The sequence below is a fragment of the Octodon degus genome, unplaced genomic scaffold (assembly GCF_000260255.1).
Source record: "Octodon degus isolate 3935 unplaced genomic scaffold, OctDeg1.0 scaffold00089, whole genome shotgun sequence".
In the NCBI taxonomy this organism is placed as follows: Eukaryota; Metazoa; Chordata; class Mammalia; order Rodentia; family Octodontidae; genus Octodon; species Octodon degus.
Window position 1 is genome coordinate 7,990,391 of NW_004524665.1, and position 21,984 is coordinate 8,012,374.

Here is a 21,984-nt window from a genome sequence, read left to right on the forward strand (position 1 = left end):
ATTTAAATATTTATTCAATTATCTTTCATTGGAATAAAGAAATCTGTTATCAAACACTTTAAAACACTGTGTACTTCCTGATTTCTAATGTATATGTAACATTAAGGTGAGAAATTAGTACTCTGATTAAAATAAATCTTATTAACTTAAAATATTTAGATTTTTGGGCCAGGGAAATGACTCAGTGGAATAAGCACTTCCCTGGCAAGTGCAAGGGTCTGAGTTCAATCCCCGGTCCCCCTCCCAAAAAAAAAATAGATTTTTTTAAGTTTTGAACGTTTTTTAAAATATTTATTTATTTAGTGTGTGTGTGTGTGTGTGTGGCCAGCTCAGCCCACCAGGGGGCGGGGCTGGCTGGCATGTGGTATTGGGGGATCGAACTGCGGTCCCTGTGCTGTGCTTTGCTTAGCTTAGCTTGTTCTAAGTAGGTGCTTTAGACCACTGAGCCATCTTACCAGCCCAAAAAAATAGATTTTTAACTGATTGCATGAAGGAAATCCTGGCTCGAGTTGTTTGGTCTTATCAGTTTATCTACATTTGACTTAGTCACCTGGACAGTCAGTCAAAGTCAGTGGCATCATCTGGTTTATGCATCAGGTCAGGAGAGATCACTGATTTTCAGAGGATGAACATGGAAGCCCTGTGTTTCTCTGGGTGTGCCTTGGGTGTGCCAAAATGAAGCAAATGGGAAGCTCCTTTCTCTACCCAGGCTTAAGCTAGAGCATTCCCATGTTTATTTGTTTTATTTGTTAGGGCTCTACAAAAGTCTTCTTTTGGAAGAAAGAAGATATTTCCAAGCCCACGATGTAGATCATCAACTGAGGCAAAAAAAAAAAAAAAACTCTTTTTTTATATCTATATTTTTAAATTTTTTTCCATGATTTTATTGACAAATAGCAATGAGACAGTTGGAAATCAAATTGGTAGGACAGTTCCAATAATTAACACATTGCATACTGCCTTCCTAGTGGTTGTTTGTTCTACAAAATGCAGACATGATATCCTATTTACAAACACTATTAGAACAAATCCCTCTATTCCTTGAATCAAGAGAATGTAGCTATATAGCTATCCTAACCATTTTGAATACACAGATACAAAATGGACATTCATCTATGTCCCCTCTTTTGTTTAGTTCCATCATTCAAATATTATAGGTGTGTGAACTCAGCAAAATATTCCAAAAGAGTCCAGTAGTCCATAATAGTATTGGGTCTTCCGCTTGACTAACAATGTCAGAAGTTGTTGACCTGAGTCTCCTACAGCTCAACATAACAACATAGCTTTATTTCTTGTACTTTGTTTTTATACTCTTCTGCTGGATGGTTAAGACCAAGATAAAGCAAGACCTATGCAACAAGAATTGTAGCCTTTCTTTTTTCTTTCTTTCTTTTTTTTTGTTTTTGGTGGAACCAGGGATTGAACTCAGGCCCTTGTGCTTGCCATGGAAGCGCTTATTCCACTGAGCCATCTCCCCCGCCCCAAGAATTGTAGCTTTTGGATCTGATAAGGTCAGTCAAATCCTTTCAGGATTTATCCTGAAACCTTGTACCTCAGATTGTAGATCCTTTGTCACTGTCAGCCATGTGGATGAGTCATGGCCATTGCTTGGCCATTGTGCTCTCTGTGAAAGCCTGAGAGAATGTTTTCTCTCCATATGACTCTCCTTAGGCACACTCTACATCATCGATCACTTTTCTCTTTGATAATCTCCTTGATCAGAAAATTTGGGACACAACTGAGTTACATGGTGTTACAGTACAAGTTCTCATATGTCCTGAGTCTTAATTGACCTTGGAAGGCTAGGGCCAAAATGTTGGCTTTCCTTGCAGCCCTCTTTTTTCTCTATTTTTTGGTCTGCTAACAGGTTGTTCACCCTCCAGAAGAGAAGCTTATTGTTATTACCATAAAAGATCACATTTTGAGAAGAGCAGGTTGCTCCGTTAGGAAATGTCTATTTACTTGATACAATTTTCATTAATGTTAAAGTGAATTTTCAGGGGTCTTTGGCTGTATTGGTCAGCGTCTGCAGTTCACTGGGTGCATTTGAAAGCAGCCTGTGGGTGAGTGGTGGAGAGCCTATAGCATGTGTGCTGCAGCAGGTGTTTCTGTCATTGAGCGCTCTAAAAGGATCACCATCATGGGATTAAAGTACAAACTCCAGATTACATTTCATTGCAGTTTATTTTTTTCTTCTGTATTTGAGAAGAAATTGCTTGCTTGCTTATTTATTTATCTATTCATTTATTTGTGGCTGGCCCTGCCCCCCCCTGGGGGGGCAGGGCTGGTATGGCATGTGGTGCTGGGGATCAAAAGGCAGTCCCTGTGCACTTGCTTAAGCATGCACTTTAGACCACTGATCTATCTTGCTGGGCCCAAAATTGCTAATTTAGAGCTATAATGTTATGAAGAGTAACATTAACCATCGTCTCTTTGTTTCCACAGAGGTTGCAGAACTTGAAGCTAATTTACCTTGTAAGTATAGTATCCTTAGTCAAAATTAAGCGCTATATAGAATTGCATGAAAAAAGCTTGTTTTGTGTCTTAATGACCTTCATAGCAAAACCTGTATTTTTAATGTTAGACATTTTAAATTTTGTATAAAAGGGATTTTTGGAGGGCATAATGAGAACAGAGCTCTGTAGTGTTTCTGGGTGTAGTGTGCACTCATACTGCCATTGGTCCAGAAAGGATTTTGTGTTTGAGGTAGGGCCGTGGCCCTCACATCCATGGGTGCCCCCCTCCTGCCCCAGCCACACGGCCGACTGCAGCCCATGCATGGAAAGCCCTTACTAGGCCATGTGCTTGTGTGATGGGTATCAGAATGTCTTTTCCTATAATTAGCCCTGCCAGAAACAATTAAAGTCACCAGAGTGGGAAAGCTTGGGCTGCTGCAGTGTATTGTATTAGAGCTTTCTGTGACCCCCTCCTGGTTTGGCAGGAGCCAAGAGGCGGGAGGGGGTGGGGGATAGGGGGTGGTGGTAGCTGGGCGTGGTTGCCTCTAGGTGGGTCCTGGGCTGGGGGCAAGTGGGAGAACTTGGATGAGTGTGCAGCCTTTCTGACTCCAGACTGCTCAGCGCAGCGCCAGTCTGCAAGGTGGAGAGGGCACAGCATCATGCTGGGTCCTGAGGATGAGTACCTGTTCTTGGGAAGCATAAAATGTAGTTTTTTTTTTTTTTTTTTTTTTTTTTTTGTGGAACCAGGGATTGAACTCAGGTCCTCATGCTTGCCAGGGAAGCGCTTACTCCACTGAGCCATCTCCCTGGCCCCTGTATAGAGTGTAGTTAAAATAACAAAACAACTGAAAGCTGGGGATTGTAATGCGTGGCTGCAATCCCAGCACTGTAGGAGGCCCAGGCAAGAGGATCTAAAGTTCAAGCATAGGTTCCCCCCTCCCCCCTCACTGCAAGTTAGCAGTTTGGCAAGATCCTGTCTGGGGATATAGCCAGAAAGCCCAGGGTTCTGTCCCCACTAGCGTGAAACAAAACAGCTTCGCCCCACTAGCATGAAACAAAACAACTTCGTGACTGGCTTCAGATAAATGACGACATGCTAACGTGCCTCTTGTTCTCTGCCCTCCTTCCTGGAAACATAGGAAACCTAAACTAGCTTACAAGGTCAGCTGTGTTTTCCAGAAGTCTGAAGTTCATTATTCTACAAAGGAAACAAGCTGCCAGAGACTTAAATATTTACTATCTGCATAACAATCCTTCTAAAATATTTGTGAAGACAAAATCACTTGCCTTGTGGCCCTGCTGTTTGATAGTTATCCCGAGCTAGGAGGCAGCTCCATACGCAGGAGTTCAGAGAGCTTCCTACCCCAGTGAACCGACTCGGGGCTAGACAGAGCTGCTTGGTCTGCGAGCAGCTGTCGCCTGTGGTGAAGGGGCTTCATCCTGAGTTTTAATACAGCTCCTAAGCTGAGCTAAGACAAAAACCTGACTTCTTACCTTTTGTATTTTAGGGTTTATCTGTTCTTAAACTTTAAAACATTGGGGTTTCTTAGGAGTTTGATGATTTTTTTTTTTTTTTTTTTTGGATTGGGGGATTGAACTCAGGCCCTTGCCCTTGCCAGGGAAGTGATAACTTCCTTATCCTGATGGGCCAGTCTCTCTCAGACGGGCTGCTCCCGGTGTTCCTTTGTGATGAGAGAGTAGGGAGTGGAGTCGCCCTTCTCAGAGGGGAGCCTTAGCCTCAGCTCACTGAGATCCTTGCCAGGCCTTCCTTGTCTGCTCTCCCTACATATATGTCATAAAGAAATGTGACGTTTGCCAAATCAGAGTTACAGAGATCAAGTACAAATACTGCCCTTCCTGTAGTTTTGGGGTTTGTGATGGAAGAGTGGAGCTGGAGAATGAGCCTAGGGCTTTTGCTCTGGGCTAAGTCCCCAGTCCTTTATTAATTTTCCATTTGGAGACAAGGTCTTGCTAACTTGTCCAGGCAAGGGTTCGACTTGGTGATCCTCTTGCCTCAGCCTCCTAGAGTTCTGGGGTGACAGGTGTGTGCCACCACACCTGGCTGATTGGGCTGTGTGACTTGGGGGTAAGTCCTGGACTCGTTAGTCTCAAACTTCTTTCCTTATAAAGTAAGGGAGGTGGCAGTGGATCCTCTAAAAATACTTCTTGTCCATCTATCTGTCCCCCTGAAGAAGCCCCCTGCAGTCCTGGCTCGTTCAGGTCCACACGTCTGTCCTGTATGTGACCTGGAAATAAGCCTGCAGGAGGGACAGAGTCAGGAGATGGGTGCTGACTGGGTGCACACCCTCTGCCTGTGGCCATTGTGGACTTGGTGCATCTGTCATGGCTTATGATCTCGTCAGCTCTTCTGATTGGGGGCCTCTGAGGTTGTTTCTGAGTCAGTGTTTGAATTCTGCTAATTCTGCTGGAATTTCTCTGCCTTGTGAAACTTAGCACATGTTTTCAGTGGGACTTAGAAGTAAGCTCAACAAGGCAGGAGTGGTGGTACATAGCGTAACCCCAGTCAGCCTCGCCATATGGGGAGTTCAAAGCCATTGTAAGACACAGCAAGACCCTGTCTCAAAAACAGAACAGAAACCAAGTAAACAGAGGGACTAAAGTTAGCAGATGGACTGAAGAGCTCAATGTGCTGCTTTCGAGTTGTACACAGTACTGAAATTGCCAGCCTGCAAGTGTCCACCCCACAGTGCTCACCACACCTCTGTGCCTCTGTGGTCCTGCAGGAAACTTGCATGTCCGACCAGGCTCCCTGCCAGGGCCCAGGGGCCCAGAACGTCACTGTCCAGGCCTGCAGAGGCCCTCAGCAGCAAGCCAGGCTGTTGCAGGCTGGGCTGGAGGCGTGTCTGTGGGCTCCTGCCGTCACTGGAGCAGCACCCAGCACTGTCTCATGCCGCCCAGTTATTCCTTGTATAAGAGAAAGAAGCTCCCAAGATGAAAGATAGCTGGGATGCATTTGTGTTCTCTAAAACGGAATCAATTTTGGGAATAACAAAGGTTAAGAGCAGGATGTATTTATTGCTTCTATCTGAGGGACAGAAGGGGACCCAAGTGGGTTGCCAAGGACCCTGCCTTTTCTAGGGATTTCATAGAGCGAATTCATGCTGTGAGTCTAAGGTGTCAAATGTAGGAACTCAAGTGGGCATGAAGAGGGAAAAATCAACCAATAAGATTACAATGACAATTACTCAGGTAAAATGGACTTAATCTGGGATCCAATGGGCACTAATGTAGAACTGGTGTTTCTTTTGCAGGGTGTTGGGTTGGTGACTCTTCCTGGCTTTCTCAAGGTGATAGGGGCCTGTTTAGAGCAGCATTCCCTGATGTTTATCCTTGGGGAGTCTGTATGTGATATTTGTCTTGAGGTCTGGCCCACAGCGTAGGTGTCTCTCCCACAGTTGCAAGGTATCTTGTCTAACATACTGGCTCTTTCTGAGAGCCCAGCCCTGTCAGCTGCCTATAATATTTCTGTCTAACTCAGCTGCCCACAACATCCTGGGGTGTAACTCTCCTTTCAAGATAAAATGGAGAGTTCTTGATATGAGTGGAAAAGTCTATTTTTAGTCCCATTTAAGAGGTGAAGGAAAGTGTCTCTGTTTGGAATTAACTAGTAAAAAATCCCTCGGGGAGGGACAAATGGAAAAGCGCTGGTCTGCCTGGGAGCCTGAGGGGAGCTCAGGCATGCGCACACACAGTCTGCTGCCACCAGCTTGCTGATGTGTATTTCTTTTGCAGGTACATGTAAAGTGCATTTTCCTGATCCAAACAAGCTACACTGCTTTCAGCTAACCGTAACCCCAGGTAATCAGTGTTGTTCTGTCCTTACTGCTAGAGTATTTAAGACATTGCATAAGAACTGCTGTATGAAGATGGGAGATGCTCAGAACACACTGCTGTAACTGTGGAGTCCAACGGCTGGAGCAGCCTGGACCACCAATAGTGAATGGTGCGGAGTGGGGGCTCCAGTCTCCCTCCTGCTTCAGAGTGTCAGAGACTGCCAGTCACAGCCCCCTCCAGAGCAGGGGCCCGGCAGGACTCTGGGAGGACTGACTAGCTAACATGTGCACAGCACTTGGGTCAGGTGGGGCATCCAAGCACAGCTTGCCAGCTGTCCTCAGGGAACAAACAAGGGCCTGCTCTCCAGGCTGCTCAGGACAACCTGTCTTCCAGCCAGACCACAGGGCAGGGCTGTGGCTATTCTAGTTAGGGTACAGCTGTGGAGTTCTCAGGTTTCTGCCGTGCTAGCAGCCACAGCGGGTGGCAGGAAGTTGATGTTGCAGTAGGTGGACAGGGAAGGAGGAAGAAGAGATGAAGTAGAGGTTCTCAGAAGTCTAGCCATTCTTTGAGAAAGACATGCACTGATGTTGGTAAGGAGGTGCCAGCAAGGGAGAGTCACCAGCTTCAGTCCTTGGCCGCGCACGGGTGCTGTCTGAAGGCTGAAGTGTTCAGAGTATCCCTAGGGGGAACTGAGTCTGTTCTAAAGGTCAGTGTGTCAGTCACTTTAAAGATACAAACTTGAATGAAAACTGCTGTAGGATTTATGACAAAGCAAGGGTGAGGGCTGCTTTGTCTAAAGCTGGTGTCAGCAGGTCACCCCTGTGAGGCCGCACCTGATGGCCCTGCACTGTGTGCTTGGGCTGCCCTGTGGCGTCTGGGCGCCTTGCACAGATGATCCATGGTCAGGGGAGGCAGAAGTGGCGAGCCCGTGGTCAGTTTGGGGCTGGCTGGCTGAGCTTCGCTATGCAGCGCGGTTCTTGAGGCAGCCTGTGCACAGACCTCTCTGCCATCACTGGGCAGGTGTAGCATTCAGGTTATGGCTCAGACCTGAGGTGGGCGGAAAAAGAGAAACGCACAGAAGCAGGGAGTTTGTGCATTGTTCTAGTGAGGTTGCGGGGAGGGCAGTGAGTGAGGCACTGGGAGTGAGGACCTGGCCGCTGGCTCAGAAGTGGAAGCAGTCCTTACTGAGTTCCGGTACACAGTCCTTGGCCTGTGGCCTCATTTCCCCTTCGTAGGAAGTTTTACATGACAGGATAAACCCTAACTTCAGACATGTGCTCAGGAACTTTAAAATTCTCCTTATCAGTGTGGAGGTTCTGTACAGGGCTGGAGAACCTGTGTAAATTTGGTCTGCTACCGAGTACTTAGAGATGAGAACACTGGGGCAAGGCTGATAGCAGAACCTGTCCTTGGAAACGGGGTGTTCTACAGCCCTGGCATCTCCAGAAAAGGGATGTAAACCCTTGAGGCTATAGGTGGGCAAGCATGGCCCCATCCTCAGATGGCTCTCCTGGCCCCTTGCATCTTCTGCTGCTTTCACAAGAGGAACGGTGCCAATACCAGCTTTCTCAGTGACCCCTACCCCTGGCCACCCTCCAACCCCCCCGCTGGCTGCTTCTGGCAGCGCCTTCTGCTTTGAACCTCAATGAGGCTGCACCCAATGGCCCTGCACCACATGCTAGGGCTGCCCTGTGGCGTCTGGGCACCTTGCACAGATGCTCCCACTTGCCTTGGAACGGAGTGTGCAGCCGAGGGACAGCCCTATGAGGTGAACCCGAGGGGAGAGAGGTGGTGATGCGGGCAGCAGGCAGGAGACCTGGCCTCTGGAGCACTGTCGCTGACACTGCAGGAACATGGGGAAGTGGGCACCCAGATGCATTGGAGAGGAGAGTCTGCGATGAGCAGGGAGTATGGGAAGCTGGGCATGCCCACTCGGTGTTCTGCTCAGCAGAGGCAGGAGGACAAGGGCTGCAAAGCACAGTGGAGGGGAGCATAGCCCTCTATAGGGCGCCAGGAACCCTTCCCTCCTGCACTGCAGCCCCAAGCTTGCTAGGATGAGAGCGGCTCTGCCTGCAGCCACGAGCGGCAACGTGGAGCTGGCCCGGCTGCTCTTGATGTGGTGTGCCATGCCTGCACCAGGGTTGTGAACAATGGGGTGGATGTGTGGAGTGAGCTGGCCTCTGCCAGGGCTGAGGGGTGGGGGCTGCAGGCCTGCCTGGGTCAGTGAGAGCCCGGGACAGTCCTTGGGCACCGCCTCCACCTGTAGGCCTGATGGGGGGGCTCCGGGCAGGCCCCAGGCAAGGAAGCAGATTGGAAGCTGGCGCTTTCCTGGAGATTTGCTGCAGCGTGAACGGGAAGAAAGAGCTGCCTGCTCTTGTTTGCAGTGAGTTAAGGGACCGTTATGAGTTGAGGCTTCTCTGGGATGGCATCTCCGAGGCTGATGGGCAGCTGAGGCAGAGGGAGCCTAACCTGGGCACTGAAGAGGGAGCTAGAGGGTGCCGCATGACTGGGGAGCACAGCCCTGCAGACAGCTGCAGGACAGCGCAGGGTAGTCAGGCTCTGAGCCACGGTGGGCACCAGAGAGCAAGGCCAGGGCTACAGGCTCGGGTGGGCAAGTGTGGCTCTGCTGTTCACACGAGGCGGTGTCCCTGGAGCTGGGCAAGGGCTTCCTAGGGCTGCCACACCTGGAAACTCAGGCAGAGCTCCTGAATGCTCTTGCTTTTCTTTTAAGGTGCATCTTAACTTGAAAGTTCTCAGCTATTTAAGCATTCTTCTAAATTGGTGTCATTTCCAAAGACTGTTGTCAGCCACAAATCCAGAGGTATTTATAAGAAGTAGAAATATACATAGCAGATAAAGTGGGGGCAGAACAGAATAATAAATCCTGTAGGGGTGGTTAAACCAGTTAGAAAACCGATACCGTTTCATTCTGCATAATGGATGAACGAATTGGCTGATTAAATGTAATATGCTAAACCACAAAATTACCAGAAGACACAGGAGGGCTTTTGTGTGATCTTGTTGGGAAGACCTTTTTAAAGCATGAGTCCAAAGACAAAGCCCATGAAGAAAGACTGGCTTCCTAAAAATGGAAAACTAGCTAGGCATGGTGGTACACGCCTGGCATCCCAGCACTTGGGAGGGTGGAGCGGGGAATCGCTGTGAGATTGAGGACAACCTAGGCTGCATAGCAAGTTGAGGCCAGCTTGGGCTGCATAGTGAGACCCTATCTCAAAACCCCAAAACAACATTCCCCCCCTCCCCCCGCAAATGGAAAACTAGCATTCAGGACAAATGAAATTGAAAGGCAAACTAAGAAAAACTGCTTATTGTGTATAAAACACAAAGGTGAACTTTCTTAAGAGCGCTTTAAAAAAAATTGATACTCAAAAGATCAGTATCTCAGTTGACAGTTAAAGTAATTCAGTTACTGAAAAAGAAAAGAGATGCTGGGAGTGACGGTACATGCCTGTAATCCCTGCACTCAGGACTAGCCTGGGCTACAAAGCGTGTTCACGGCTAGCCTGCACTGCATAGTGAAAACCCCTTCTCAAACAGACAAGTGGCCAATTGCCTAATATAAATTTCAGCATCACTAGTATGTAGCAGATGGATGTAAAAATCAAAGAGAAGTAACATTTTTCTTGTGTTAGGTTGTCAAAGAATAAAAACGGTAGGGTCCATGTAGCACCCTCTTTAACTGTTGGGCCATGACATGATGAGACGGTCTCAAAGCTTTTGGGAGTAGTGTTTTTAGTGGTGTGTGTGGTGTTAGCAGCCTGCTGTTCAGTGTCCCTCTGATACAAACATTGAGGGAAGTCATGAGAGAACACTGCAGGTGTGTGCATTGTGACAGTGTTTTGGGAGGTCGAGCTGTCATTTTAAAGATGCCACTCATTGTGCCACTTGGGAAGCTGGGAGTTTTCCAGGCAGCCACTTCCTAGTCTAGTCAAGAAGGGCTGCCTGGGCAGTCTGCAGATTTGGGGGCCTGTACAGCCTCCTGCATGCCTGGTTATCCTGAAGCTGCTCTGAGCACTTGCTGAGGTGTGATTGATTCTTTCTGGTTCTCTGTGTACCCCCACTCCTCATGTGTCCCCCAGTCAGGAGTCTACCAGTCTAGAGGCCTGCCTGGAAGAGGGTGGGTGGGTGCATCAGACCTCAGCTGAGAACCTGGCATCATGCAGGTCCTGGTCCCTGAGAACTGACATTCCTGTGGGAGACCAGCCTCTGGCAGAGGGAGAAGCAACTTGGGCAAGCATGCCAGGAGGTGGGGTGGGGGCCTCTGTGGGGAGCTGGACAGTGGGGTGAAAGGGCCCAGTCTTGAAAGAGTCCTCACCTTCACCCTGGTGGAGCATGCTTGTCAGTGAGGGTTTGTGGGCCAAAGGTGGCCAGGGGCATGGGGCAGGGCTCTGCAGTCCTGGTTCTACTCTCTTGGTTCTCCGCATTTCCATGTCCTGAATATTTGCTTGTAGTTTCCCTTGTGCTTGCGCGCTCTCGCTCGCTCTCTCTCTCGCTCTCTCTCTCTCTCTCTCTCTCTCTCTCTCTCTCTCTCTCTGTTTCTCTCTCCCTGTCTCTGTCTGTTTGTCTGTTTGTCTGTTTGTCTGTCTGTCTGTCTGTCTGTCTGTCTGTCTGTCTGTCTGTCTCTGGCTCAGTCTCAAAAGGAATTTTGTTTTGTTTTTTGACAGATGAGGGTTACTACCAGGGTGGAAAATTTCAGTTTGAAACTGAAGTTCCTGATGCATACAACATGGTGGTGAGTAGCGTGTTCAGCCCAACACCCCAGCCTGGCTGTGCCTGCTAGTGGTAGCCCTGTGAACACCAGGCTGAACATAAGCCCCTCTTGCTTTTGTGCCAAATGCCACCCATCAGCAGAATTTGAGTTTAACACAGAGAGGCTAATGCATATTCTGTGCTAGGCAGTCTGCCTGTATATTTTATGCAACTCTTACTTGGCAAGTAAGAAAGACATTTTTATTTTGAGTCACTAGTTTTGTTTATGGTGTAAGGCCAGAATTCTAGAAGTATATAAAATGTGCTTTAGACTTTGAGGGAATGTGGCTTGCTAAGCGATAAGTAGTTTATCCCCAGAGTGTGCTTACCCTCCAGACTCTGTTCAGTAGCTGTCAAGCCAAATGCCATCGTGGAGCTGAGTGGAGTGTAGAGAGCTGACAGAGATTTTGAGGGTTAGTAGCAGACTGACCAACAGATGACAGGAAGCTAAGGGATGGGAATCCTGAGGGAGGATGGAAATGGCAACAGCGAGGAAGAGGCTCAGGTTGGCCCAGCTTAAAGAGAAATTCAAGTTCTGATGTGGCCCAGAACCGGATAGGAGTTTTTTAGTGACACAGGATGTGTGGGGTGAGAACCTGCTCAATGGAAGGCAGATTGGCCTGGCCGGTGAATGAAGAATTGGGCTGAGGGAATTGTGGGGAGAAAATGAGAAAGCTCAGAGCTGGGTGGGGGACCACTGAACTGAAGATTCTGACAGCTCCCCACACCCGGGTTGGGACCCAGAGGGTGTGGCTAGGCTCAGTGATGCATCTTAGCACAAGCTGCTGATAGGCAGCATGTGGCCTGCTCAGCTTAATGATTTTCTGTTCCGTTCTGTTCTGTTCCGTTCCTTTCCTTTCCTTTTGTGGTGCTGGGGATCGAACTCAGGATGTAGCACTTATCAGGCAGGCGCTATGTCGCTGAGCCATCTCCTCAGCCCCTAATTTCCTTACTGTGGATATATAGTACAGGTCCACATGTGAACATCCATATGTGTGTTCCTCCTGACGTCCTCTGGCCTTTTAGCCTATCACTAGAAAAGAATAACCTGGCTAGGTGTGTTGCACATGTCTGTCATCCCAGCACTTGGAGGCAGAGGCAGGAGAATCACTGAACAGACCAGCCTGGGGTACATAGCGATACTCTCAAAAAAAGAAAAGAAAAGAAAACAGTCTGATGGTGGCCCAGCAGCATGCACACAGGAGCCAGCCCCTGTGCTGCTAGTTTCAGCCAGCCCCAGACCCCAGCCACATTCAGTGGCTGCAGCACTCATGTTTGAAGCCAAATCTTACTCTCCAGAATTTTATTTTTTCCCAACAAACAAGGGTGTTTAGATGCTCACGGGTTCTAGCAGCTGGGACAAGGCTGAGACAGCTTGGAGGTGACGGTCTGGGGAGACCATCTGCACCACAAGGGTTCTCTCTGTTGCAGCCTCCCAAAGTGAAGTGCTTGACCAGGATCTGGCATCCCAACATCACAGAGACAGGGGAGATCTGTCTCAGGTGAGTGTCAGCTTCCTCTGCCCTGGGGTGCCCGTGTGAGAGCCCCAGCCTCCTGGTTGTGTCTTGAGAGATGCCAGAGTACCTGTGCCCACACTGTGCTGCAGGTGGGGCCTCCTGTGGGGCCTGGAGACAGGCTGTGCCTCTGAGGCCTTGGCCTTGGCCACCTTGCCTGTGCAGAACTGATTCAAGCTAAGAGTTCAGAGGAAGACTGATGGAAGCTGGGAGAGGAAGCATCACTGAGCCTGGCAGACCTGGGGTCCTGCACTAGGGACCCTTCCACAGTGGCTCTGACTGTGTGCAGGGGCTCTGACTGTGTGCAGGAGCTCTCAGGACCCTGCAGCGCCCTGGTGCACAGGTGTGGTGGCATAGTGTTGGGCTCAGCAGTACCCCTAGTGGATGGGTGCGGTGCAGGCAGTTTTCTATGTCTTGTCTCTGTGTACCAGGGAGCCATGGTGGTGGTCATCATGGTCACTGGGGCTGTGGGCCAGGCTGGAACATGGCCCACAGGCGCAGTGCTGGGATGGGTGGGAGGCCCCACTGGGAAGGGGAGGCAGCTTCCTGAGTGAGTTCTCTCCCTGTCAGCCCAGACTGCTGTGACCTGGGTGCTCTCATTGCCTCTCGATGCCCCCACTCCTTTCCAGTGTGTCACTCAGGGCCACTGGTCCCCTGGGGAAGGAAGCCTGACTGCTGAGGCTCCACTTGTGAGCCCTGTCCCGTCCCAGCAGTGCCAACCGTGCCATTGCCCTCCTCAGGTGGCTGTACTGGCATATCTTTGGCTTCACCTGTCTGTCCTTAAGTGTCGAGCCAAAGCCCACAGCTTTCCTAACACAGGACCCACTGTCTGGCCCTGTGGTGTGCCCCACTTCCCTCCCATGTGCCCTCCTGCCTTGGTCAGCACTAGGCCCAGAGCAGGAGTGCCAGGCTTCACTGTTAAAGTGTCCTAGGAAGGTAGGTGGTGGCCTGAAGGAAAATCCAGCACCCCCACAGGGAGCACTGGTCAGCACGTCTTTAAACACAGCTGGACATGGTGGTATATGGCCATCTTCCTGCCCACTTGGAGGCTAAGGCAGGAGGCTTGCAAGTTCCAACCTGGCTTGGACAACTTAGCCAGACCCTGTCTCACAATTCAGAGGGGCTGAGGATGTAGCTCACTATGAAGACCCTGGGTTCAGTCCTCATTACCCTAAAACAAACTAACAGACAAAAAGCACAAAACAGAAAGAGAAAGCCTCGTCGGGTAGATATCCTTATGTGTAGACAGCCCTAAGTGCTCAGAAGAAAGATGCATAGTATCCTGGAAAAAGTGCTGGGCCAGGGAGATAGCTCAGCACCTGCCTGGCAAGTGCAAGGTCCCAAGTCTGATTTCTGGTACAAAGAAAAGAAAGAAACAAAGACAGACAGACAAAAAAAGGAGTACTGGCCACACGGCAGCAGACAGTGGAGGCGGCAGGCTGCCTTGGCGTGTGCACGGTGTGGGCACCTGTGCGGGCCCTTCATGCAGTCTGCACCTGACCTGTGTTCACACATGCTTGTGTAACTCAGCTTGTCAGCTCACTGCCAGGGATTTTACCCAGGAAGTCCCATGCCAGGACTGCAGGTGTCCAGTGAGGACAGAGGGTACCAGGTTGGCCAGTCTTTACCCTGCAGCTGGAGCACTGCTCCTCTTGTGGCTGGTGGCCCTTGCTCCCCTGCCTGTCTCCAGGTATGGGGTCCTGGTGCACACTGTGCTGCTGACAGGATGCTGGAGGGCCGTCTTGTTGCCCCTCCTTCCCTGCCTGCTGCTGCTGACCAAGCTGCACCAGCAGAGAGCAGTTTGTAGGTCCTGCTTGTGTGGGGGGCACAAGGAGTGAGTGGAGAGTGCTGGAGCCTGTGCTGGGCCTAAGGGAAGCCCAGGCTTGCTCAGGAGCACCCCCGCACCCTGCAACCTGTGCTCCCCTGAGTTAGAAAGCCTGTAGGCCCGTGGCGGCTCCCAGGGAGCTTCAGAAGCCATGAGCTTTGAGGCCTGCTTAGGCTAGGCTCACTCACTGCTTCCTCTGCAGGCAGAAAGGTGTCCAGCTAACTAGTAGAGGACTGGATTTTCTGACCTAATAGTAGGGCCAGGGAGAAAGCTCAGTAGAATAAGTGCTTACCTGACAAGTGCAAGGTTCTGAGTTCAATCTCTGGTACTGGAAAAAAAAAAAAATAAATAAATTAAATGGACTTAGTGAATTTGGACATGCTATACTCCATTTAAGTTTGTTACAGGTAACAGTTAACAGCCCTTTGTAAAAACCTGATGTTACCATGTTAGCGTAGCAGCCTCTCTGTGTAGATCAAAGGTATGTGCAGTATAATTAACAAATGCAAAGGCAGCTATCTCCAGAAAGAAGCTTGACAACAAATCTTAGTTCACAAATTATGGGACATTGTTGCCATGAGAAAAATATAACATGCATCTGAACATGCACAGGACCTCCACACGCCTTGGCCTTGCACCCCTTCTCCTGTAGGACCTTGGCACGCCCTGACCCTGCAACCGTTCACCTGCAGGACCTCGGCATACCGCATCCCTTCACCTGCAGGACCTGGGGTGTACCACCAGGCTCAGTCCAACCTTACAAGGAGCTGCTACCTGGGATTTTATTTATTTATTTATTTATTTATTTATTTATTTATTTTTGGTCTTTCCTTTTTTTTTTATTAAGTACAGGGTCTTTCTTTCCTTTTTTTTTTTTTTTTATTAAGTACAGGTCTCACTACACAAATCAGACTTGTAGTGATCCTGTTTTAATTCTCCCAAGCACTGGAGTTACAGGCACATGCCACCACGCCCAGTCTCAGTCCCTATCTCAGCTAGCCCTGGGGGCAGGGCCAGTATAGCCTGCCAAGGATCAAACCCCCATCCCTGCGCCTGCCTAAGCAGGTGCTTTAGTCTGCTGAGCTACCTGGTTAGCCCTGCTACCTGGAATTTTGCACCAATCCGCAGATTCTCTTTTGAAAACCTTTTTTTTTCAGCAGAACCGGGGATTGAACTCAGATCCTTGCATTTGCCAGTCCAGCACTTATCCTACTGAGCCATCTCCCTGGCCCCTTGAAATCCTTTTTATTGTATTTGTTTTAACCTTTTTCTTAAAAAAAAAAAAAAAGTCATTAAGATGTTGTGTTTCAGAAGTTCATGTGGTTGTGTATGTGTGGGGGGGGGGCAGGCTCCTGGAGGCTGCCCCGCTGCAAGTTGTATCCCTGGCCTGTCTTTTCTAGGGTGGCAAGTGGGGAACTTAGGATTGGGCCTACCACACATCATAACTTCAAAGCCTCCATTACTCCATGGTTCCTGGTACTGTCATTCTCTCAGTATTGAAACGACAAATGTTCTGTGCTGTTTGGAGCATACCAAAAACTTCTTTGCCAAGGATTAAAGATCTGTGTGTAGAGTGAATAAGGAAGCTACACAGGGTACAAGGACACGGGTTCGCATCTGAGGGGCGCCTGCGGCTTGGTGCCCAGCGGCTGCTCTGCACTGACTACCTCTGTCTGTTTCAGCTTACTGAGAGAACACTCGATCGATGGCACTGGCTGGGCTCCCACGAGAACGCTGAAGGTGAGCTGGCGTCTTTGGGTCACAGTCCTCCCCAGGGGCTCGTCCTTAGGCCCCCACATCCTGGGAGCACAGCACACTGCCAGGTCATCTGGCTGGACATGAGTCCTTAGGGGTCAGTGGTCGTGGTGTTCAGGAGCCAGAGAAGCCTGGAGCAGGTGTCAGCCACCACAGGAGCCGCATGGCCCTTGTTACAGGGATAGCGCGAGACCTAGGTGCTCAGAACAAAGGCCTGCACACTGGTATGGTGATCACTCCTTGAGGCCAATGGACTGTCATGTGGTAGGTGGCTGTCACCATGTGGCCACTGCAGGGGCAGGCACAGTGCAGGAAGGGACCTTTGGACTGCCACCTGGTCTCAGTCACAGCACTGTGGTCCACTTCCTCCTAAGCCACCTTGGTCTCTGCCACAGGGCAGCCCAGCACAGGCACAGGCCCGTGCCCTTGTGGCCCCACCTGACAGCTGCTGCTCCCTCTGGAGCCTCTGCAGGGAAGGTGTGTTGGCTTAGCCTGCTGAGCGGCCCACCTGGCTGCCCCTTCCTCACCAGACACAGTGCTTGTCCCGCACTCCTGTGCTAGTCCTGGATGCCAGGGTCCGGCCAGGTGGCTTGGTGAAGAGAAGGCAGGCAGGGGCGAGTGCAGCTGCTAGCCAGCAGACGATGGGCGTGTCGTGAGAGGCAGCTCACAAACGACACGCTCTCCAGCTGCTGCAGAGGCAGACGCATGATGAAGTCTGGTGGCCGCAGATCAAGAGTCAGGCCAGACAGAACAGCACTGGTTTTGTTTTATTTTAATGAAAATGTCTGGTCCTTGGAATGTGCACCTCTCTGAGTGCCTGAAGGAACAAAAGCAAAGGTATTAAGTGGACGCCAGATATGGGCAGTTGGCCTGTGCCTGACCGTACAGCACAGTTGATGTTAGACTGAATGTTTTATATGAGTCTCTTGGCTAAAGCCTGACGTGTCTGCTGGTGACAACTGGAGGGGCTGAGGTGGCGCTCAGCTGCACATGCAGCCAGCTTGCCTGCTGCTGGTGTCTGAGTGGGTTCTGGGTGTCCCTTAGATATTCCTCACTCATCTTACTCCGGGTCTTCTCCGGGTTTTTTTCAGTTTTCCAGGGTTTGAGGAAAAGTGGTTTTCATTTCCCATCTGGAAACAGTGCCTGCTAAAGACAGGTTCCCATATAGAGCAGGAACTGTTTGTTGGTCACGAGTTTAGAAAGCTTCCGTGCACAGGAGCCTGAAAATAGTTTTCTGTTTTCTTGTTTCAGGATGTTGTTTGGGGGTTGAACTCTTTATTCACTGTAAGTATATGGTTGCACACTAGCTCTCTGGTTTCCCTGGCCTCCATCTGCATATCACCTTAGGGATAACACTGGAGGTCACATGCACACCCCTCATGCTTGGCCTCTGCATCGCTCCCACAGGAATGGAGCTGTGACAGGGGCCAGACACAGTGGGGTGACCCTGGGGTGAGGCAGCAGGGCTCTCCAGGCCAGGTCCCCAAGGTGTCTGGGTCCTGATGCTCCAGGCATCCTGGGTGGGTGAGGACAGATGCATGTGAGAGCCTGGAGCTCCAGGTTTGAGGAGCCGAGTCTGAGGTCCTTCTCCCTCCCTCAGGGGCACTGTGAGGGCTGCTGTTCCGGGACTGTGGGCAGGACACAGAATGCTGGCACTGGGGTCTTGACAAAAGGCCTTTCAGAGAAATAAGTTTCAGGGATCCCTCTTGAATTAAGAACCCCAGTCCTTTGAGGGAGCAGCCCACCTTGGGGAATGTTCACAGCCCCCTGTGGTGCCCCGCGGCACGTCTTGTCTGCACCCCTCAGCCACTCGGCTCCTGTCCTCAGCGGCAGCACTGGGGATTTGACCCAGCACCTTCATGCTGAGCTACACCCCCAGCCTTTTACTCATTTATTTTTATTTTGAGACAGTATTGCTAAGCTGTCCAGACGGGGCCCAGACGTGAGGTCCTCTTGCCTCAGCTTCCTAAAGTGCTGGGATTCTAGGCATGCACACGGCTGGCTCGTGTTCTTGGTTTTCAGCAAAAACATGATCTGGTGCAACCCCACTAGCTACCATCTCCAAGTGCCTCAAAGTTTCCTAATTCTGAAGAGTCAGTCAAAAGTCTGGGTTCAACCTGTGATGTTATTCTAATCAGTGTATTTATCTTAGGGCAAGCATATGGTAAAGACAGTGAACAATTTTGTGTATCTAAAGTTGCCTGTCTGTGTGTTAGGAATGGCATAAAATATGTACCTCATGCTTTCTCCTGCTTCCCGACCTTGGAATCTAATTTTCCTATTCGGAATAACCATAGAGATTTACCGTTTCTGCTGTTTCTAGTAGATTAGTGCTTATACACATACTTTTTCCAAATCAGGAATATAATCCCCAAATGTAGTCTAATTTCTGAAGAGATACACACTAACTTTCTGTGACTGTCACTGTGGACACAGTGCAAAGCAGTGACTTCAGCAGATCCTGCAGGGCTGGGGTGAGAGAAGCCTGCAGGAGAGGCGGGGCCCTGCATCAAGCCCAGATAGGTCTTGGTCAGGGAGGCAGCCAGTGCTGGGAGCTCCAGGTGGTGCCTGCCCCCAGCAGCAGCGGCCACCCCCAGCAGCAGCTGTGAAGGCCTCCAGGTACTCTGCTTTTCCACGGCTGCTTCCAGTGCCAGCTTAGACAGCAGGATAGGAGGCTGTTTCCAGCATTTACTTTGGGTCTCTCTCATTTAAGGATCTTTTGAATTTTGATGATCCACTGAATATCGAAGCTGCAGAACATCACTTGCGGGACAAGGTAAGCTCATGATGGGCTTAGGCCAGCCTGGCGTGGTAGGTAGAGAGATATGACCCTGGCCCATGTAGGGGAGAAGTGGAAAGTGGATTCAGAAGGCACCACACCACCTGTGGGCTCTCAGGAAACGTTTGTTAGCTGAGGCTAGAGGAGCAGTTTCTATCAGATGAGGTTTCCAAGGAAAGGTTCGGGTGAGTGATGTAAAATGGGCAGTGACTCCTTTCCCTTGGGAACAGGGCGGAACGTGCCTGTGCATTACTCTGAATCTTCAGTTCCTCTTGAAACAACCTTTTCCCTCAAAGCCAAAGCACAGAACGTCACTTCACTTAGAGCAGCTGCCTTATGTTCTGTAAGTGGCTCCACCAGACTTTTTTTTTTGAAACCATCCTCTCCTTGGTGGGCATTCAGGTTTTTCCCTTGGATATTTTTCCAGCTACAAAGAGTAAGTCAGTAAACTCCCCCCCCCCCCCGAACCAAGGATTGAACTCAGGCCCTTGCGCTTGCCAGGCAAGTGCTTATTCTATTGAGCCATCTCCCTGGCCCCAGTCAATAAACTTATGTTGCACTTCCTTTTTCTTTGTCTGTCTGTCTTTTTTCTTTCTGTGTTTTTGAGACCAGGCGATGCAGGTCAGGCTGGCCTTGAGCTCGCTTTGTAGTCCAGGATGGTCTCAAACTCACAACAATCCTCCTGCCTCAGCCTCTTGAGTGCTGGGATTACAGGGGTGCACAACAACCATGCCTGGCTGTTGTACTTTCATGCATTGATACTGGTGCTGTGTTCTGCAGAAAGAAGTCCTAGAAGTGGGCCCTGGGGCCTGGGGCCCTGGCTCAGATGGTGTCCCGGCAAGTCCAACCCTTGCCAGGCTATTTCTGTGCACTACAGGCAACTGCCTGCTTCCTTCTTCCCTCAAGAAACTCGTTGGGGGTGGGGGTCCTCAGGGGTGACTGAGCCTCCAGCCTGTGGTGTAGCTGTCAATGCCTGTTGGGTCTGAGACGTCAGCAGAACTCCTGTTCAGAAAGTTTATCTGGAGACAAAATATTCAGGCCTACTGGGAAAGAAGGGGCAGAGGAGGCATGCTAGTACTGTGGTTCCTGTCCCCGAGGAGATAGTGTAGGGTGGGGGCTCGTCTGGTCTGAGTCAAGGGCTCTCTGCCCAGTTGCAGCCACTGAGCTTGCCCTGTGAACTCCCCGGGGCTCAGCCTGATAGTGTGTCCTGCACACCGCTGTCCTGCACCACAGCCCGGGGCCTTGTGCTCGACTTTTCCCTGCTCACCCTGGGCGAGGTAAGCAGAGGAAGAGACTGAGACAGAGTGGCAGCCTTTTGTCCCAAGAGCAGGCGACAGGCGGAAGTCTTCCTGCTGAGTTGCCCACGTCACCTGCCTCTGGGGACACTGCACGTGCCCTGGAGGGCTTCTGCTGGAGGCCTCTGCACAGCCCCTGTCACAGAGGCTCTATAGCAGCAGAACTGGCAAGTATGAGGAGTTGGCAGCGGCAGCCATCCCCTGGGGCCAAGGCACAGCTAATTTTTAACATTGAGCATGGGAGCAGTCCCAGAGTGGCCTCCTAGCCTGGAGTGGGTGCCTGTGCTGGTTCAGTATGTTGGGGGCAGCTGCCTGGCTCCTGACTGGCCGGAGCAGTGGCCCTGCAGAAAGGAGCTGCAGGCAGGGTCTCCCACCAGAGTATGTGGCGCGTTAGTGTGCGCTGGCCCTGCCGGGTGTGTGCCAGCTTGCTGCACTGTATGGCACTGCAAGTCCTCTTTTACTCATCCCAGTGGGAGTGTGTGCCTGTCCCTGGGATAGCAGATCTGGGACAGATCTGGAGCAGCGGCCACACTGGAGAGAGCTGCCCTGCTGGTGGTGGCCTGGTTGCATCCTGGGCTCCTGTGACCTTGTTGTCAGAGGCTTCCAGGCACCCAGGCAGCTGGACTTCCTGTCCTGTTGTTGAGGAGAGTGCCAAGCTTTCCCCTGGGCGGGGTGGCCAGCCTGCAGGTGGGGCTGGGTACCTGGGGCGGATGCATTCCCAGTAGGTAGCAGCCCCTGATGGAGTCACAGAGGAGGCAGAGATCGGGAAACAAGGGACTTCCAGAAAGCAGCAGTCATAGCTCACCCGATCTGCAGCACAGTGGCCGTGGCCACACTGCCCGCTTCACCCTGCCATCTCTGCAGTTCGGTATGGACGGGCTCCTCATAGGATCTCTGCCCAGACCTCACACCCCCTCCCCACCTGCAGTGTGGAACATGGCCCTTGGCCCGGCTCCCCTCAGCCCCTGCCTGGGGTCTCACTCTTCCTGTTCCCTTCACAGGAGGACTTCCGGAACAAAGTGGACGACTACATCAAGCGCTACGCCAGATGATGAGAGGAGCACACTGCGGCCAGGGACCCCGCGGGCCGCCTCCCGTCCTCGCGCCCCTCAGCCCCGTGGGCTGTCCCTGTCCTGCGGCTGCCCTGCCCTGGCGAAGACATCCTCCTGACTGCCCACTGTAGCTGGAGAGTGCAGCATAAATACAGCAGGAAAGTGTGTCTGGCTCTAGAGCTTTGTCTGCTTCCCTTAACGTGTTTACTTTCCCAAAACTGGGCTATCTAGGCTGACTTATCCCGAACTCAGCCTGCAACTGCGCTTGCTCCCTGGCGCCCGCTCAGGGGTGGCTGTGGGGCATGGAAGGGCACGTCCAGTGTGCTCGCTAATCGGCAAGAAGAGCCCGCGCAAACTGTGACCGACGCACGTTCTCTTAGCTTCCTCTGTGAATGTTGGCCCTGCCTAGATGTGAAGCTTCCCAGAATGCATAGTCATTCACTGTAGCTCTTACTGAAATGCGCATTTTATTTAATGTAAGTATATTTTGGAAGAGATTTGTAATTTGTACAATTTAATGCTTTTATTTTTTTCTACTCATTTAGTTTGTATTTTCATTGTAAAGAGCAGACAGAAAGCTGTGGGGTCGAGCAGCCACAGAAGAGAAATACAGAGCAGCTCTGAAAGCCACATTACTCAATCTGTCCAAGTGTAGCTGGGTCTGCTCCTAAACACCAGCTCTTGCTTATGGGTCCAGAGGTGGTACAGATCTCAGAACCAGAAAACTGACCTGGATGGCAAAA

General features: G+C 50.7%; 1 protein-coding gene across 2 annotated transcripts in view; it reads left to right on the forward strand.

Moving 5' to 3' along the window:
• Nucleotides 1-21,777, forward strand: part of Ube2f (ubiquitin conjugating enzyme E2 F (putative)) — a 40,211-nt gene extending 18,434 nt beyond the window's left edge. For both annotated transcript variants that reach the window (XM_023722057.1, XM_004637343.2), the window contains exons 3-10: nt 2,446-2,475; nt 6,210-6,275; nt 10,937-11,004; nt 12,453-12,523; nt 16,043-16,100; nt 17,367-17,399; nt 18,829-18,891; nt 21,191-21,777. In XM_023722057.1, the coding sequence (XP_023577825.1) occupies nt 2,446-2,475; nt 6,210-6,275; nt 10,937-11,004; nt 12,453-12,523; nt 16,043-16,100; nt 17,367-17,399; nt 18,829-18,891; nt 21,191-21,241 (440 nt within the window). In that variant the 3' untranslated portion in view covers nt 21,242-21,777. The remainder of the gene's footprint in view (nt 1-2,445; nt 2,476-6,209; nt 6,276-10,936; nt 11,005-12,452; nt 12,524-16,042; nt 16,101-17,366; nt 17,400-18,828; nt 18,892-21,190) is intronic.
• Nucleotides 21,778-21,984: the final 207 nt, after the last annotated feature.